The 18,651-nt window shown below is 44.8% G+C and overlaps 1 protein-coding gene across 4 annotated transcripts in view; it reads left to right on the top strand.

Annotated features, from left to right (window-relative positions):
- The window catches only part of MTR (5-methyltetrahydrofolate-homocysteine methyltransferase), an 819,135-nt gene that overhangs the window by 346,942 nt on the left and 453,542 nt on the right, over positions 1–18,651 (top strand). For all 4 annotated transcript variants that reach the window (XM_033935789.1, XM_033935788.1, XM_033935790.1 and 1 more), the window contains exon 13: positions 13,359–13,471. In XM_033935789.1, coding sequence (XP_033791680.1) covers positions 13,359–13,471 — 113 coding nt within the window. The remainder of the gene's footprint in view (positions 1–13,358; positions 13,472–18,651) is intronic.

Genomic DNA, 18,651 nt, shown 5'->3' with positions numbered 1-18,651 from the left:
TTTTTTTTTCTTCTTCTTGAATGCTGTAAGGAACCCTGACCCATGTTATAAAGTTGAAGCATTACTTACCTGTCCTAAGGAGTGAGTAAAATTGAACTATTTCTCTTAACTTCACCTTTTGTTGGGACTTTATTTTTGGTTGTATTTGATTGTGAGTGCTTTTGAAAATCCAGTCCTGCAGGGTGACTCCATGTCGGGTCACACGCTAGTGCACTGTTTGTGGTGACCACCAGGATTGTTACAGAGCCCTGACCTAGGCTATAGTGGTGGCCACAACTTATATATAGAAGAGAAGAGTAAGGGGGGATAGAATTACATTTTAGTGAAAAGCCAGGTTTTCAGTTGCTTCCGGAATAATTGGAGGGAGCCCAGGTTCCACAGCGGGGTAGTAAGGCCGTTCCAAAGACCTGTGATTCTGAAGAGAAGGGATTTTCCCAGTTTGCCTGCATAGCGAATAACGTGTAGAGAGGGGAAGGATAATTTATACCTTTGGGCGGGTCTGGTAGAGTCAGGACTCAAGGAGTTATAAGATAGAAACATAGAAACATAGAAAGGTGACGGCAGAAAAGGGCTACAGTCCATCAAGTCTGCCCACTCTACTGACCCACCCCATTAAGTCTGAGTGCTGCTCGACCCACGTAGGGATCCCACGTGGATGTCCCATTTATTCTTAAAGTCGAGCACGCTTGTGGCCTTGATTACCTGCGTCGGAAGTTTGTTCCAGTGATCTACCACTCTTTCTGTGAAGAAATACTTCCTGATGTCACCACTAAATTTCCTTCCCCTGAGTTTGAGCGGGTGCCCCCTTGTGACTGAGGGTCCCTTGGGAAGGAATATATCGTTTTCCACCTCGACACGACCTGTGACGTACTTAAAAGTCTCAATCATGTCACCCCTTTCCCTGTGCTCCTCTAGAGAGTACAGCTGCAATTTGCCCAGTCTTTCCTCGTATGAGAGACCCTTGAGTCCAGAGACCTTCCTAGTGGCCATTCGCTGGACCGACTCAGCTCGAAGCACATCTTTACGGTAATGTGGCCTCCAGAATTGCACACAGTACTCTAGATGAGGTCTCACCATGGTTCTATACAGTGGCATTATGACTTCAGGTTTGCGGCTGACGAAGCTTCTATTGATACATCCCATCATTTGCCTCGCCTTGGATGAGGCCTTCTCCACTTGTTTGGCAGCCTTCATGTCTGCACTGATGATCACTCCCAAGTCCCGTTCCTCTGAAGTCCTAGCTAGTGTTTCTCCATTCAAGGTGTATGTTCTGCATGGATTTCTGCTGCCGAGATGCATGACCTTACACTTCTTAGCGTTGAAGCCCAGCTGCCATGTCGTGGACCATTTTTCCAACTTGATCAGATCCTGCGTCATACCATCCGTGGGATTGCTTCCACCCAATATATTACACAGTTTGGCGTCATCGGCGAACAGCGCTACTTTACCCTGAAGCCCTCGGGTCAAGTCCCTTATGAATATGTTAAAAAGGGATGGTTCCAGGACTGAGCCCTGCGGCACTCCGCTAGTCACCTCCGATGTCTCAGAGAGGGTGCCATTGACCACCACTTTCTGAAGTCTTCCACTCAGCCAATTGTTGACCCACGCCGTTAGTTTCTCACCTAACCCCATCGATTTCATCTTGTTTAATAGTCTACGGTGTGGGACACTGTCAAAAGTGGGATTAAGGGAGGAAGGATGCCGTGAATGATCTTAAAAGCCAGGAAGGAGCATTTGAAATGGATTCTGGAAATCACTGGGAGCCATCCTCGGTGTCGCAGCCTTCTGTAGGTAAGCCGGTTAAGAAGCCTTCCCCCACCCCATCAGGGCCTCAGGCCAAATTAGCAGTGAGAAACCCAAAAAGCGCTCCGCTCCAATATCGGTGAATGCCTCGTCATTGTCCTCCTCATCACCAGAGTGTAGAGCCGCACCGAAGGTACTGGTGAAAAAGCCAGCGGTACTGTTGCTTACCCTCAAGCAAAAGCTTGACAATTTCTTAGGAAGGAACTGGGTGAGCATTTCAAAATGCTGGTGCCAACCCAGCTTGTGCCCGTATTGACACCGACTCCCCCGGTGCCAGTCCGTTCTGAGCCCTCGACACCGGTTGCACCTGCAGTAGAGAATCCTCCGGTACAGACGCTTCCCACAAGGGAATCTGCACCGTTGACTCGCCGGCACCAGTCATTCTCGACACAGACTTCACCAGAGTCGACTCCAGTGTGGTCCCAGAAGGCATTGCAGAAGTTAAAACATACTGAGCCTTCGACACCGAGTACTTGGCACCACCCCTATTTTGTTCACGATTCGGACCTCTGGGGAGACTCGGAACAGGATTCTCTACTATCTGAAGATGTAGGTTCTTCAGATGATGATTCTCCTCATCATTCATCTCAGGAGATTCCTACATTGTCTGAGAAGTCCTCTTTCTAAGTTTCTCCGTGAAATGTCAGAAACCTTATCTATCCCGCTTGAAGCTGACTCCAAATGCTCTAAGCAGTTCATAGAGGCATTATATTATAATCAACCACCTAAGGAACTGTTCAAGCTTCCCCCTCATTACATTTTACGGGAAACTTTTTATAAAAATTTGGGAACACCACTTACTATCCCTGTGGCTCTGTGCAAGTTGGATTCTCTGTATAGAGTGGTTCCTGTTCCTGGATTTGACTAACCCCAACTTCCACATGAATCTCTCCTGGTGGAATCTACATTGAATAAATCTTCAGGGGCTAATGTTTTCGCTTCTGTACCCCCTGGCAGAAAGGACAAAGCCATGGAGTGAGAGGAGTGTGTGGTGCAGTGGTTGGATCTACAGCCTCAGCACCCTGGGGTTGTGGGTTCAAACCCTGTGCTGCTCCTTGTGACCCTGGGCAAGTCACTTAGTCCTCCATAGCCCCAGGTACATTAGATAGATTGTGAGCCCACCGGGACAGAGAGGGAAAATACTTGAGTACCTGATTGTAAAAAAACGCTTAGATAACCTTGATAGGCGGTATATAAAAAATCCTAATAAACTTGAATCCTAATAATGGATCAGTTTGGCAAACATCTTTACCAATATGCTATGTTGGCCAACTGTTCTGGCAACTACAATTTTCATTTTTCAAACATTTGATTAAACAGATTTCAACTTTTCAGAAATACATTCCAGAGCGCAAACTCTCTGCTTTCCTACATCATGTTTCTGATCTGTTTCAGCTGATGAAATATATGATTCATTCTACTTACGACACCTTCGAACTTACCTCCCGTGCTGCCACTATAACTGACTTTGTGAATCTGAGCTGGATGTGAACCATCAAGACAGGCTTGCAAATGCTCCCTATCTTGGAGATGAACTTTTTGGTCCATCCATGGACACAGCTACTCAGAAGCTGTCAGTTCAAGAGACCAGAAGGGACACCCTGGTCAAGCCTAAAAAGAAGCCTCCACCTTCTCGGCCTTTCAGACCAGCTTCTACTTACCAGCGAATGTTTGCTGCCAAGCCTGCTGCTCCACCTGAGTTTCAACCTAGAAGGCAAAAGTAGCAACCCCATCAGCAACAGAAACCGCAGGCTGCTCCTCAAAAACCTGCACAGCCTTTTTGATGTGTTTCTTCAGAGCATAACCTGTCACCACCCTCCAGTCTTTGCCTCAGCCCATCAGAGGTCGTCTCCAAAATTTCATCGCTCGCTGGGAGTGCATCATTTGGCAGGGTTACACTCTCCATTTTCACACCCTCCAAGAGAGTCTGCTTTGGATCCTGCACAGTCCTCTCTTCTTCTCTAGGAGATTCAATCCCTTCTCCTACTGAATGCCATCGAGAAAGTTCCTCTCTCTCAGCAGAATCAGGGATTCTACTCCCGTTACTTCCTAGTTCCAAAGAAGACAGAAAGACTGCGACCCATTCTGATTCTCAGAGCTCTCAACAAATTTCTAGTTAAGGAGAAATTTTGGATGCTTTCCCTTGGCTTGCTTTATCCACTTCTCAATCAGAACAACTGGCTATGCTCCCTGGAACTCAAGAAGCCTGCACACACATTCCAATTCATCCGGCTTCCAAGAAATATTTATGTTTTCAGCTAAATCAATGTCACTACCAATAAAAAGGTCCTTCCCTTCGGTCTGGCGTCTTCTCCCAGAGTCTTCACGAAGTGCCTGATTGTAGTGGCTGCATCTCTCTGATCGCACGGCCTTCAAGTCTTTCCCTACCTGGACGACTGGTTGATCAAGGCTGTTTCATCTCAGGAAGTGGTCCAAGCAACGTCTCAGACCATTTATTTTCTTCAGATTCTGGGATTCGAAGTTCAGCTTCCCCAAATCATATCTTATTCAGATTCTACGTCTTCAGTTCATTGGAGTTATCCTCAACACCACTCTCATAAGAACATAAGCAATGCCTCTGCTGGGTCAGACCAGAGGTCCATTAAGCCCAGCAGTCCGCTTATGCAGTGGCCCATCAGGTCCAGGACCTGTATAGTAATCCTTTATCTATGCCCTTCTATCCCCCTTTCCTTCAGGAAATTATCTAATCCCTTCTTGAACCCCAAAACCGTACTCTGTCCTATCACACCCTCCGGAAGCGCATTCCAGGTGTCCACCACCCTTTGGGTGAAGAAGAACTTCCTAGCATTGGTTTTGAATCTGTCCCCTCTTAATTTTTCCGAATGCCCTCTTGTTCTTGTAGTTTTTGAAAGTTTGAAGAATCTGTCCCTCTCCACTTTCTCCATGCCCTTCATGATCTTGTAAGTCTCTATCATGTCCCCTCTAAGTCTCCGCTTTTCCAGGGAAAAGATCCCCAGTTTCTCTAATCTTTCAGCATATGAAAGGTTTTCCATACCTTTTACCAATCGTGTCACTCTTTTCTGAACCCTCTCAAGTATCGCCATATCCTTCTTAAGGTACAGCGACCAATATTAGACGCAGTACTCCAGATGCGGGCGCACCATCGCCCGATACAATGGCAGGATAACTTCTTTCGTTCTAGTTGTAATACCTTTCTTGATAGTAGCCAGCATTCTATTCGCCTTCTTAGAGGCCGCTGCGCACTGTGCCAACGGCTTCATTGTGTTGTCCACTATTACCCCCAAGTCCTTTTCTTGGGTACTTTCACCCATTATCAGCCCTCCCATCGTATAGCTCTACTTCGGGTTTCTGTTTCCTACATGCAAGACTTTACATTTCTCTACATTAAACATCATCTGCCATTTCATTGCCTACTCTTTTAGTTTGTTTAGGTCCCTTTGTAAATGTTCACAGTCCTCTTTAGTCCCAGCTCCACTAAATAGTTTGGTGTCATCTGCAAATTTTATTACTTCGCACTTCGTCCCTGTTTCTAGATCATTTATAAATACACTGAACAGCAGCGGTCCGAGTACCGACCCCTGCGAAACACCACTTGAGACCCTCCTCTAGTCCTAGTAGTGGCCCTTCACTCCCACCCTTTGCTTTCTGCCCTCCAACCAATTTTTGATCCATCTATGTACGTCTTCTTCCACCCCATGGTTCTTCAGTTTCCATTGTAGGCGTTCATGAGAGCGTTTCTTCCTTAAGATTGCCTTCAAGCTTTCATCCATCTTTGTCAGCAGCTGCTTCCTCTTCAATCCATTACTGCAAGTCACATGATGGTTCTCCGGGGCCACATGGCTTCCACTGTGCATGTGACACCATTGGCACGACTCCACCTTCGCAATCCTCAGTGGACCCTTGCATCTCAGTGGTCTCAAGCGATGGATCGTCTCTCACAGCATATATCTGTAACATCATCTCTTCTTCAGTCACTTCAATGGTGGATGACCTCCTCAAATCTATCTAGAGGTCTCCTTTTTCATTTACCCCTTCATCACAAGGTCATCACAATGGATGCATCCCCTTATGCTTGGGGGGCACATATGGACGATCTTCAGACCCAAGGTCTCAGGACTGCTAGGGAGCGGAAATTTCACATCAATTTCCTGGAGCTCAGAGTACTGTAATATGCCCTCAGGGCCTTCCATCATCTCCTCTGCCCTCAAGTCCTCCTCCTCCACACAGACAATCAAGTAGCAATGTACTACATAAATAAGCTTGGAAGCAGGGGCTCTCTCCTGTTGTGTCAGAAGGCCCAGAAAATTTGAACTTGGGCAACAGGTCGCAAACTGTTCTTAAAGGCTGTCTACATTCAAGGGGAGAAGAATTCCCTAGCAGACAACCTCAGTAGAATTTTTCAACCTCACGAATGGACTCTCAACTCTGCAACTCTCCAGTCCATCTTTACTCAATGGGGACACTCCACAAGTTGACTTGTTTGCAGCTCCACACAATCACTAGTTGCCCCAGTTTTGCTACAAGCTGTACTCTCCTGTCCTTCTGGAGGCTAATGCCTTTCTCTTGGATTGGATGGGCCTATTTCTCTATGCATTCCCTCCACTTCCTCTCATGTTGAGGACTATGTTCAAACTCAAACGAGAGGCGGCCACCATGATTCTCATTGCTCTTCGGTGGCCCAGGCAACATTGTTTCTCCCTTCTACTTCAGCTTAGCTCCAGGGAGCCCATACCTCTTCCAGTTTTTCCTACTCTGCTTATTCAGCATCAGGAATCACTTCTACATCCCAACCTGCAATCATTGCACCTGACAGCTTGGTTTCTCTCCAGCTGAATCCATCTGACTTGCATCTTTCTCAGCCGGTTCAACATATTCTCGATGCCTCCAGGAAACCAGCCACTCAGCAGTGTTATCAACAAAATTGGACTCGTTTTTCTTCCTGGTGCCGCCTTCTTCATCTTGATCCAACTTCCTTGTCAGTGGAGTTGGTCTTGGATTATCTATTTCATCTGTCTGACTTTGGACTCAAATCTACCTCTGTCAGAGTCCATCTCAGCGCTATTACAGCTTTTCACCTACCAATTGAGAGAAAACGTCTCACTGCTCATCCTCTGGTCTCCAGATTTATGAAAGGACTTTTCAATGTTAAACCACCTCTCAAGCCTCCTCCTGTCATCTGGGACCTTAGTTTGATGAAGCCACAGCTCATCTCAAGTTTCTCACCTGGAAAGTTGTCTTCCTGTTTTTTAAATTTTTTTTAAATTCTTTATTCAATTTTTAAACTACAGTTGTGCATAATAATTAATACACTTACATAGAATATTAAAATTAAAGCACATTAAACTTACAAGAATTTATATATAAAAAATAAATTATTTCTCCCACCCTTCCACCTATTAATCAATAGATACCTACAAGAACTATCTAAATATACCCCTTAAATCAATTCCAAAACGTACCCCCCTCCCCACCCTCCCGCCCTGGATGTGTATGTTTAAAAGGACATCTAAAGAGGTCAATCCTTATAGTATTTAGTTAATGGTTCCCAAACATCCATAAATTTCTTGTAACTGCCATGCTGAATGGCCATGACCTGTTCCATTTTAAAAATATAATAGAGGGATTCCACCAGAATGTGTAATTTAATCTATCCCAATTTTTCCAATTCTTTAAAATAAGCTGCATGGCAACCCCTGTCAAAAAGAAGTTTGTTATTTCTCGCAGATAGTTGACTCTTCTCTCTCATAAATGTACCAAATAAAATGGTATCATACGATAATGCCACTGGATTCTCTAATAAATTATTAACTTGATCCCAAATAGATCTCCAAAATTTCAGTATCAAGGGACAATAGTATAATAAATGATCCAACGTCCCAGCTTTGAGATGACAGTGCCAGCATCTATTAGACTTGGAACTATCTCCTTTATGTAAATGAACTGGAGTCTAAAAAGCTCTATGTAATAAGAAAAACCATGTTTGTCTCATAGATGCAGACACCGTACATTTCATCCTCCAAATCCATATTCATGGCCATTGAGACGCAGTAATCTGATGCTTTATCTCAATGCTCCAAATGTCACGAAGACCAGTCTTTGGTTTCTTTTTCAAAAATCCAGATATTAATTTATACCACTGAGGTGTCTGGTGTCCCAGGAAGTCCGCCTGAAAACTTAAGACCAGCAAGCTATATTGATTTTTCAGATTTTTCCAGTCAGGGAACCCTTCCTGAATGGCCTGCTTCAACTGCAACCATTTATAGTTTTGAGATTTAACAAAACCAAATGTGTGTTGCAATTGTGAAAAGTCAAGCAGCTTACCATCTGTTATTACATCATCCAAAGTGCGTATACCTGCCTTTATCCAATGTTTCCAGATAACCTTAAACCTACCAATTTAAATCTTGGAGTTCAGCCAAAGGGACTGACAGGTGGATTTATGAATCGGAATATTTATCAAATTATTAATATATTTTAAAGTTTTCCATGTATTTAATAAAATTCTATTGTCCTTATACATCCTGATACTCAAAACGGTGACATAATCTCAGAGACAGGAGCTGCCATTCCAACCATAACCAATCAGGAAGATTTTCCATGAGTTCAGGGAGCATCTAATACATGTCTTGACGCATTATATAGGCTTGATGGTACCTATAAAAGTTGGGAAAATTTACCCCACCCTTTGCAATTGGTCTTTGTAAAGATACTAGAGCAACTCTCGCAGTTTTCCCTAGCCAAATAAATTTGGTGAGAATACATTACATTAGTGATTTGTATTCCGCCATTACCTTGCAGTTCAAGGCGGATTACATCAAAACTAAAACAAGAATTACATTTCAACTTGAAGTAATAGATTAAACGATGAGATAAAATTTTAAGGGAGAATTATGAGTTTTAGATAATGTTTGGTAACTAGAAAAATTAGAGAATACTATTTAACTTTTTATAAAAGGACCCCTGAAAAAACACTGGTAACATACTCATTTGGTAGCAAATTACAGTCAAAATCATCATCTTAACAGTTTGGAATCTCCTCCATCAAGACAGATGTAAGGGGTTCCATTGCTCACACATTTCCGTGACCTTTAGCAATAAAGATTTTTCATTTACTTTCGTTTCTTCCAGCGTTTTATAAATCCAAATTCCTAAATATTTTATACCCTCTTCCTTCCAAAGGAAGGGGAATGAATCAAACAATCATTTTAGACAATGTACATTTAGCGGAATAACTTCTGATTTACTCAAATTTATTTTATACCTTGAAAATTTTCCAAATATTTCAATCAAATCTAGTAAATGTGGAATGGTAGTTTCAGGATTCCTCAAATGAAGCAAAATGTCATCTGCATACGCAGAGACTTTATATTCCCGACCTACATAAGGAATACCCTGGATCTCCTTTGCCTGCTGAATAGCCAATAATAAGAGTTCCAATACTATATCAAAAAGCAAAGGAGATAACGGACACCTTTGTCTTAACTCCCCTCTCCAGACAGAAACGGTCCGAAAAAGTATTATTAATATATAATCTGGCAGAGGGGGAGCTGTATAAGGTTTGAATCATTTGTAGAAATCCAGAATCTATACCAAAGCAATCCATTGCTTGATACATGAAGGTCCATTCCATACGATCAAAGGCCTTCTCTGCATCCAAGGACACAGAGAAGGCCGGATCATCCAGGGCTTTTGTTAAATTTAACATGTGGAAAGCCAGTCTAGTGTTGTTTGAAGAATGTCTATGAGCAATGAACCCTGTTGGGTGCATACCAATAATATAAGGGAGAGCCTTGGCCAAGCATAAAGCCAATAACTTAGCTAGCAATTTTCCATCTACATTAATCAAAGAAATGGGCCTGTAATTTGAAACCAACATATGATCTTTATTTGGCTTCGACTAGACAATTGTTAAAGATTCTGCCATAGTACCTGTAATGCAACCTTTAGTCAGTTAAGCCTGATATAAATTTAATATATGAGGTAATAATAATAATTTATTTCTTATATACCGCCAAAGCCATAGTAGTTCGAGGCGGTTTACAATAAGAGGAGCTGGACAGTCAGTGATATAGTTACAATATAGAATTAATGAATTCAAGTACATTGAATGCAAGAACAACTAAGAAAGGCTAGACAGTCAGCGACATAGTTACAGTGTAGAAGCAATGAATTCAGTATACAGAATATGAGAGATAATGAACAACAAATTCTAGGTGACAAATCGGTTGAGCAGTTTCGTTTTTACTAATTTTCTAAAACCTAGATAGGATGAGGAGAGCATGATAATTTGGAATGCTTTGTAAAACTCTACAGTGAAACCATCACCACCTGGAGCGGATCCAACTCTAAGGAACTTCAATGCTGTTTGTAATTCTTTCAATGAAACAGGTGCCTCTAGGTTACCTTTTATATGATCGGGAATTTTTGGTCGAAACCCTCTAATTCTTTATTTGAATAAGGCATTGAAGAATACAAAGCTTTATAAAAGTTCAAAAATTGTTTTAAAATATCTCCAATTTGAAAATGAATTTCACCCTTCTCATCTTTAACAGCCACAATCTTTACTTTTCTTTTTTTAACTTTAAGATAATTAGCTAATACTCTTCCCGCCTTATTCAAGTTTCCATAATACAGAGCCTGTTGAGAAAACAATTCTTTCCTAGCCAATTGAGAGGAAATCTCATTGTATTTATATTTAGCATTTAAAAGAGCCTGTAAAGTAGATTGTTCCCATTTCGAGGCCAGTTGTGACTCCCAGTCTATAATATTTTGTTCCAAATCAGTAAATTCCTTTTTAAGTTGTTTCCTAATATGTACCGAATAGGATATTATTTGCCCCTTCATGGTAGCTTTGAAAGCATCCCACAAGGTCTCTAGTGAGATTTCCCAGAGGTATTAATTTGAAAATATTCATTCATTTTTAATTGGAATTCTTCAAGAAAGTTTGTATCTGCAAGCAATGTATTAAATCTTCACACAGGTCTACTAGAATCTTTATCAGCAAACTTAAATTCAATCCAGACTCCGCCATGATCTGACAAAATTATTGGATCTATGACGGCTTTTATCACCTGTTGTACTAACTTATCTGATACAAAAACATAATCTATTTGCGAAAATGATTGTGAATCTTGGAACAGAAGAAAAATTCCCGATCATTAAAATGGCGAATCCTCCATATATCCTTAAGTGCACAGGATTGTTCCAAATTATCTAACCCTAATTATTTTATTATTCTACGTGGCTTCTTGTCCAATAATGGATCCATCACAAAGTTAAAGTCCCCCGCCATAACTACATTAGAAGCAACCAGTGGTAATATCAACTGTTGAAAAGCCTTGAAAAATTCAGCCTAATGTGAGTTAGGGGCATAGACATTAAAAAGCGCCAATGTATTTTCCCCAAGCTCATGTCCACATGGACCCATCTATCTAAGGGATCAGCAGAATTCAATTTAAATGTAGCTAAGCATTTACTATTAACTAAAATAGCCACAGCAAGGACAAATAAACATTGACTAACCCACCCACCCTCCAACTTTTTTGATTCGATGGCATTCAAGTGAGTTTCCTGAATATAATATATATCCACATCCTGTTTCTTTAAAAAGGTAAGTGTTTTCTTCCTCTTAATTGGATGGTTAAGGCCATTAACATTTAATGAAAATATTTTTAAGGACATTGTAAATAATTCACAATAATAATCAAAGTAGATCCCTTCCCACCATAATACACACTAACAAATGATACACATCCAGGACTTCACCCATCCCACAACCCACCCTAACCTTTCCCCTAAAATAAATCATGTAAACTTGGAAATGGATTGAATAGGCACACTAAATCACACACCCCCTGCCCCACAATTCATATTATAAACTATATCCCCACTTCTCTTTTCAAATTAAATTAAACAAATTAAAAATACAGCCTAAATTACTTAAATTCATTGCCAAAATCAATACAATTCCTATAAACATGTTTTAAACTAAATTAAATTGCAAAACCTTGTTATATCACCCTACCTCAATACCCCTGTAAAATAAAGAATATCTATTCCCTCTTTAAATTTAATAGTAATACAGAAGTAATCAACCATTAACCTTTCCCTAATAACCAAACCCTAATTTCATTAACTCATTTCATATTTAGACAGTATCATTACTGAACAGTAAAAATTAATTCATAATTTATTAATTGAGCAGAATATATAAATAAATTATTTTTAATATCCCAATCTCCCTAATATCCTGTAGATTGAAAACCTAGCTAATATAATTTTCATTAAACTAACTTAATAGAAAGTTTCTTATTTCCTAATATAATACCTTGAAAGGACACACAAAACCATTATCTACCATGCCCCTCAACTTACACTATACCAATCATCCCCTCTCTCTTTATTATTCAAATTCATCACATTACACTTTCATCATGAAGTACCTTATTTTAGTGTATAATTTTCAAGAGGATATAAATAAACTGATGAGTTTAAAAAATTAAATATCATATTTTACTCTTATATCACCTTCTTCAATTTTAATAATTATACCATTCCTAATATATTAAAAGCCAAAAAAATTAATTCTATTTATCATTTCATATCTTTAATACTTTGCAATTGTAAGAACTACTTTGAGAGAATTAACTAACTCAGTAACCAGCTATCAGATAATCAGTCACATAAAATAAATTTCTCTAATAAAAATAAAACCAAATAACCCCCTTTATATGTAACTAAAACCTTATTAACTCACCCTTCTACCCCTATATATTAAGGAATATGCATCACTATATTAATTCTAAACTTACTTTTATATTAATAATATCTAAGGATCTAAGTAAGCAATCAGATACATTTGTCCCATAAAACCTTCCATTGTCCAAAGAGCAAAATTCTGTCCAAATCTGAGAGGTTCACCCAAGGGACTTGCAATAGGTCCTGAGGTTCATTTTTCTACAGGCTCATGTAAACTGTAGCGGGTCCTGGTTTCGCTGTATCGCCTAGTTACTGCTACCAAGGCCCGAGATCCCCCCTCATGAACCAGCGCTGACACCAGAGCCCAGGGCATTGCAGGACTTTTCATCACCAAACTTTCATCATTGACATCTCATCGTGCAACATTTTATTGCAGCAAGGAAGACTGTTGCCTTTAAAATCATGTACTGTATAATAACTCATTTTGACTCATCTGCCTGTCTGCTGTCACCTCAACTTTCCGAGTGAGACTTTTCTCTGCTTTGCTACTGCTGGAACAAATACACCAGCGTTATGCAAATTTCCTCTTTTCAGTGGCGCTTAAAAAATCCTCACAGCAAATCTTCCAAATTGGTGATAGAGCAGATCTGTCACCGATTTGAAAGCTTTGCTGTGAGGAAATTTTCATAACGCCGTCACCTTTTCAACCTGTTTGGCCACCTTAAGATTATCACATAAAATATCCGGAGTGGATTCCTTCTACATATGGCTCATGATCATGGGGAGATAACCTGCTTGTCCAGAATGACACACCTATCTTCTGGAAAAGATGTTATCAGTGCTATGTAATACTGATGTGTGTTTTTTGTTCCAAGGTCTGGAGCCCTTCAGGATTGGCCCTTATACTAATTTTGTTAACATTGGAGAGCGCTGTAATGTGGCTGGATCTAGGCGGTTTGCTAAACTGATCATGGCAGGAAAATATGAAGTAAGTATCTAGGAATATGGTAGTTTTTTTTTAAAATCTTAATCAGTTTCTTGTCAAATATACTGTCCTCAAGCTATCTCCTTAAGGTAAAATATATTTTACATTTTCATAGATCATTGACTCATGAGGATGGAAGGGCAGTAGCAAGTATGTGGTTGGGAAGAAGTAGACCTGAAGATTCTTCTCCAAAACTCCTTTCCTCAGTTTTGAACAAGAATAAAAGCTTCATAAAGTGCAGGGTGGCAAAATTACATCTACAAAATGTATTATTACTACCATGGCTCAGAGGCTTACGTTGATTACCAGATCTAATGCTTGAACCAGAGGCTACTCAGAGCTACAAGCTTTGGAAATCCTCTAGGAGCAAGGAAACCCTACAAGTCACTAAACTGTGCCATCTGTTATCTGGTGTAATGTAATGTAATGAAATGAAAAAAAATAAATTTAAGTCCATGTTCTTCAACTCAAGGATTGTCACTGCATTATATAGGTTAGTGAAGGAGGTGTTTAGATTACCTAGTTAATGTTAAATCTTTTTATTAATCATCATGTAACAAATATAATAAATCATTTGAAATATAATGAAACTAGTGTTTAAGCCCGTTACATTAACGGGTGCTAGTAAAGCCTCCTTCCCTCACATGTCCCCTATTTTCAGCCCCAGCTCCAGCTCCAAAACCATTTTTATCCCAGGACAAGCAGGCAGCATATTCTCACATGTGGGTGACGTCATCTACGGAGCCCCGACGCGGACAGCTTTTCAAGCAAACTTGATTGAAGATTCAAGTTTGCTGTGCTTTACCACGCATGCGTGCCTTCCTGCTCCACTAGAGGGCGCATCCCCTCCTCGTGATCTCCAGTTCTTTCGTTTCCGCGGAGCCAAGAAGTCCTGTTTTTGATCTCTGCCCGAAAGTGCCTTCTAGCACCGCGGCTTTTCTTGTTTTTTCTGGGAGAATCGCTGTGCGCGTGTAGTTGCTTTTTTGTTGTTGTTGTTGCGGTCTTTTTTACAGCTCGGGGGCTCCCGGGTTGTTGGGGCTGCGTGGCCTCGTCGGCCGCGGCCTCTTTTTTCTTATGTCCCGGCCCTTGACCGGGTTTAAAAAGTGCACCAGGTGCGATCGTCTTCTGTCCATCACAGACCCGCATCGCTGGTGCATTCTTTGCTTAGGGGCCGATCATCCTACCGAGTCCTGCCCCCGGTGTGCCACATTTCAGCATCGGGCCCTTTGTCGACGTAAGGCCCGTATGGCGGATCTTTTTGCGGTCGACCAGCCCTCGGCCTCAGCCCTGGCCTTGACCTCGGTCTCGAGTGCTTCGGCCCTGCCTCGGGACTCGACCCCGAAGACCTCGGTGTCGTCCAAGACCTCGGCTCCGGGTAAGTCCCCTCTTCCTCCCGCAGGTTCTACACCGGCGATGAAGCCTTCCTCGGGGACGCCGGCAGGGCATGGGGGAGTTCCCTGCCCGCTGCTTTGGCGAAGTCCTCCAAGCCCTCGGGTCGTGCCTCCACTACCAGGGAATACTCTGCATCGAGGTCGCCCTCAGTGGAGTGCACTACGGCACCGGACATGCCCTCGATGATGCCCGTGCCGGTTTTTCAGGACATGCTCCGGGCGATGATTTCATCGGAGCTGTCCACCACGCTGGCCCATCTTCAACCGGCCTCGACCTCGCATGCGCCGGACCAGCCTGAGTCATGCATCAGGGCGCCGGAGACCAAGGTGCGCCGATCCCGACATCTGTCTTCGTCCTCGGACTCCTCGCCCCGGGCCTCGAGGCGGTCTTCCCCCGCGGGGCGAAGCGTCGCTCGAAGCACTCTGAGGCCTCGGTCCGGAGGTTTTCTAAGAGGGCCCGAGGTTCTCCTCCGAGGCGAGGTCGCTCACCGACTACCCGTGCTGTAGGACCGCTGAGGGTTTCGGAGTTGTCTCTGGATAACCCTCGGTTGTTGCTCACTCCCCCTCGGTCCGGGGCTCTGGACCGAGGTTCGAGGCTTTCGCCGAGGGAGTCCGGGGTCAGGTACCCGACCCGTCATCGGTCGGTGCCCCGTACCCCGGGATCGTCTGCGAGGGGCTCCTCGAGACGCCGCAGGACCTCGACCCCAGCACGCTCCTTGAGTGCTTCCTGGGGTTCGGAGTGCGCCACGGAGCGGGAACCTCGCTATTCTAGGGAGGCTTCCCCTTCCTTTTCAGCGCCGGGGCGGTCTCGTTCGGCGTCCCCTCCCGAGGCTAGGGGAGCGTCCCGCCCATCCTTCACGAGGTTCGTGCAGGACATGGGTTGGGCGCTTAACCTAGACCTCCAGTCTGACTCCAGGTATTCTAAGGAGTATCTGGCAGAGTTGGACATGCCGTCTCCGCCTAGAGAGTCCCTCCGGCTGCCGTTAAACCTTGTGCTCCGGCAAACCTTCATTAGGAACCTTGAGACTCCTTATATGGTGGCGGCGGTCCCCTCGAAGATGGATTCCAAATACCATACGGTCCCCTGCCCGGGGTTCGAGCATCCGCAATTGTCTCACCAGTCGTTACTGGTGGAGTCGTCCTTTAAGAAGTCTCACCTGTCCCGTGTCTCGGCGGCGGTCCCGCCGGGTCGGGAGGGCAGGACCCTTGATAAATTTGGCCGCAGGCTCTACCAAAATTCTATGATGGCCTCTAGGGTGCTGAATTATTCCTTCACCTTCACGTCCAATCTAAAACACCTGATTGGCTCGTTGATGGCCTTCCAGGCGGACTTACCAGCCTCACGCCAGGGGGCGTTTGGTCTGCTCCTCGAGGATTTCTCCAACTTACGACTTCATCTGTTTCATGCGGCGTATGATGGGTTTGAGCTTTTCGGCTTTTGCGGAGGCCATGCGCCGGCTGGCATGGCTACACCTGGTCGACATGGATCCGAATCTTCAGGATAGGTTGGCCAACCTCCCCTGCGTGGGCAAGGAGTTGTTTGATGACACCATTGAAGCGGCCACGAAGCGCCTCTCGGAGCATGAGAAGTCGTTTGCTTCACTCGTCAGGCTGAAGCCAAAGCCGTCCACGTCGTGGCCCTTTCGGGCCCCGCCGCGGCGTTATCCACACAAATCTACCCCGGCGTTCTCCCGACCGCCGCCCAGACGTCAGCAGGCGCATCCTAGGGCCTTACCCAAGTCCAAGCCACCTGCCGTTGCTAAGCCTTCTCCGTCTTTTTGACGGGATGAGCGGATGGGGGCAGGCCCTCTCCGCTTTGCAGTCAGATCCCACTCCGATCGGGGGCCGTTTGAGACAGTTCTACCATCGCTGGACCGCTGTCACATCGGACGCTTGGATCTTAGGCGTGATTGCCACTGTGACACTCTGAACTTCCGGAAGGTTCCTCCCGACAGCCCACCAAGCGAGTGTCGTTCCAATCGGGCGCAGCTGCCCCTTCTTCTCTCGGAAGCTCGGGCTCTCCTCCGCTTAAGGGCGGTGGAAGTGGTCCCCCCTTGTCAACAGGGGCGGGGGTTTTACTCCCGTTACTTCTTAGTTCCAAAAAAGACAGGGGATCTGCGCTTGATTCTGGATTTAAGACGTCTCAACAAGTTTCTGGTGCGGGAAAAATTCCGGATGCTTTCCCTCCCGGTTTTGTATCCACTCCTGGACGAAGGGGACTGGATGTGCTCCCTCGATCTGAAGGAGGCCTACACCCATGTTCCGGTGCATCCCGCTTTTCGCCGTTTTCTGCGCTTTCAGGTGGGAGAGTTGCACCTCCAATATCGAGTCCTCCCCTTTGGTCTGGCCTCGTCCCCTCGTGTCTTCACGAAGTGTCTCGTGGTGGTTGCGGGGGTGTTGCGGTCCCAGGGTCTCCAGGTGTTTCCTTACCTGGACGACTGGTTGATCAAAGCGCCGTCGAGGGAGGGGGTTATCTCAGCGACCCGACAGACTATTATTTTTCTTTAGGGTTTGGGGTTCGAGGTGAATTTTCCCAAATCTCAGCTGTGCCCCTCTCAATCCTTACAGTTCATCGGGGCCGTGCTGGACACGGTTCGCCTGCGTTCGTTTCTTCCTCCTCCTCGGCTGGAAGCGCTCATCTGTCTGAGCCAACACGTCTCGCTGCTACCCGCAGTTTCGGCGAAACACATGATGATTCTTCTGGGTCATATGGCTTCCACCGTCCATGTCACACCGTTTGCCCGATTGCACCTGCGGATCCCTCAGTGGACGTTGGCCTCTAAGTGGCGTCAAGACCGGGGACCCAATCTCCAGTCCCGTGACGGTGACTCCTTCTTTGAGACGCTCGCTCCGCTGGTGGACCAACTCTTCCAGTCTTTCCAGAGGTTTGCTCTTTCTCCCTCCGCACCACAAGCTCCTCACCACGGACTCTTCGGAGTATGCTTGGGGGGCTCATCTGTACGGGCTGCGCTCTCAGGGGCTAAGGTCAGCGGAGGACCATCGCTGCCACATCAACGTCTTGGAGCTTTGGGCCATTTATCTGGCCGCTGTGGCCTTCCGCCACCTGCTTCACGATCGTGTGGTTCTTGTCCGTACGGACAATCAGGTGGCGATGTATTATGTAAACAAGCAAGGGGGAACGGGATCCTGGTCCCTGTGTCGGGAAGCTCTTCGTCTCTGGGAGTGGGCGATTTCCCAAAACATCTTTCTTCGTGCGGTCTACATTCAAGGGGAGCGGAACTGTCTAGCGGACAAGCTGAGCCGCCTCCTACAGCCGCACGAGTGGTCTCTTCACTCTCAGGTCTTACGCCAGGTGTTCGAGCGGTGGGGGACCCCTCAGATAGATCTGTTTGCCTCCCCCCTCAACCACAAGCTGCCTCTCTTCTGTTCCCAGATGTACTCCCCGGATCGTCTCGAGGCCGATGCCTTCCTCCTCGCTTGGGAGGGGAAGTTCCTTTACGCGTTTCCGCCTTTTCCCCTAATTTTGCGGACGCTGGTGCATCTCAAGTCTACGCACGCCACTCTGATCCTGGTTGCTCCTCGGTGGCCTCGCCAGCCGTGGTTCTCCCTGCTTCTTCAACAGTGTCAGGGAGCCTCTGCTTCTGCCTGTTTTTCCATCTCTGCTGTCTCAGAGTCGGGGTTCGCTGTTACATCCCAATCTGCGGTCTCTACATCTGACAGCTTGGTTCCTTTCCACCTGAATTCTCTTCCCTTGTCGCAGTCGATCAGGGAGGTTTTGGAGGCTTCTCGTAAGGTCTCGACTAGGCTCTGCTATTCTCAGAAGTGGACTAG

This window comes from Geotrypetes seraphini, chromosome 3 (assembly GCF_902459505.1).
Source record: "Geotrypetes seraphini chromosome 3, aGeoSer1.1, whole genome shotgun sequence".
NCBI lineage: Eukaryota > Metazoa > Chordata > Amphibia > Gymnophiona > Dermophiidae > Geotrypetes > Geotrypetes seraphini.
This window is presented reverse-complemented; position numbering and strand designations above follow the sequence as displayed.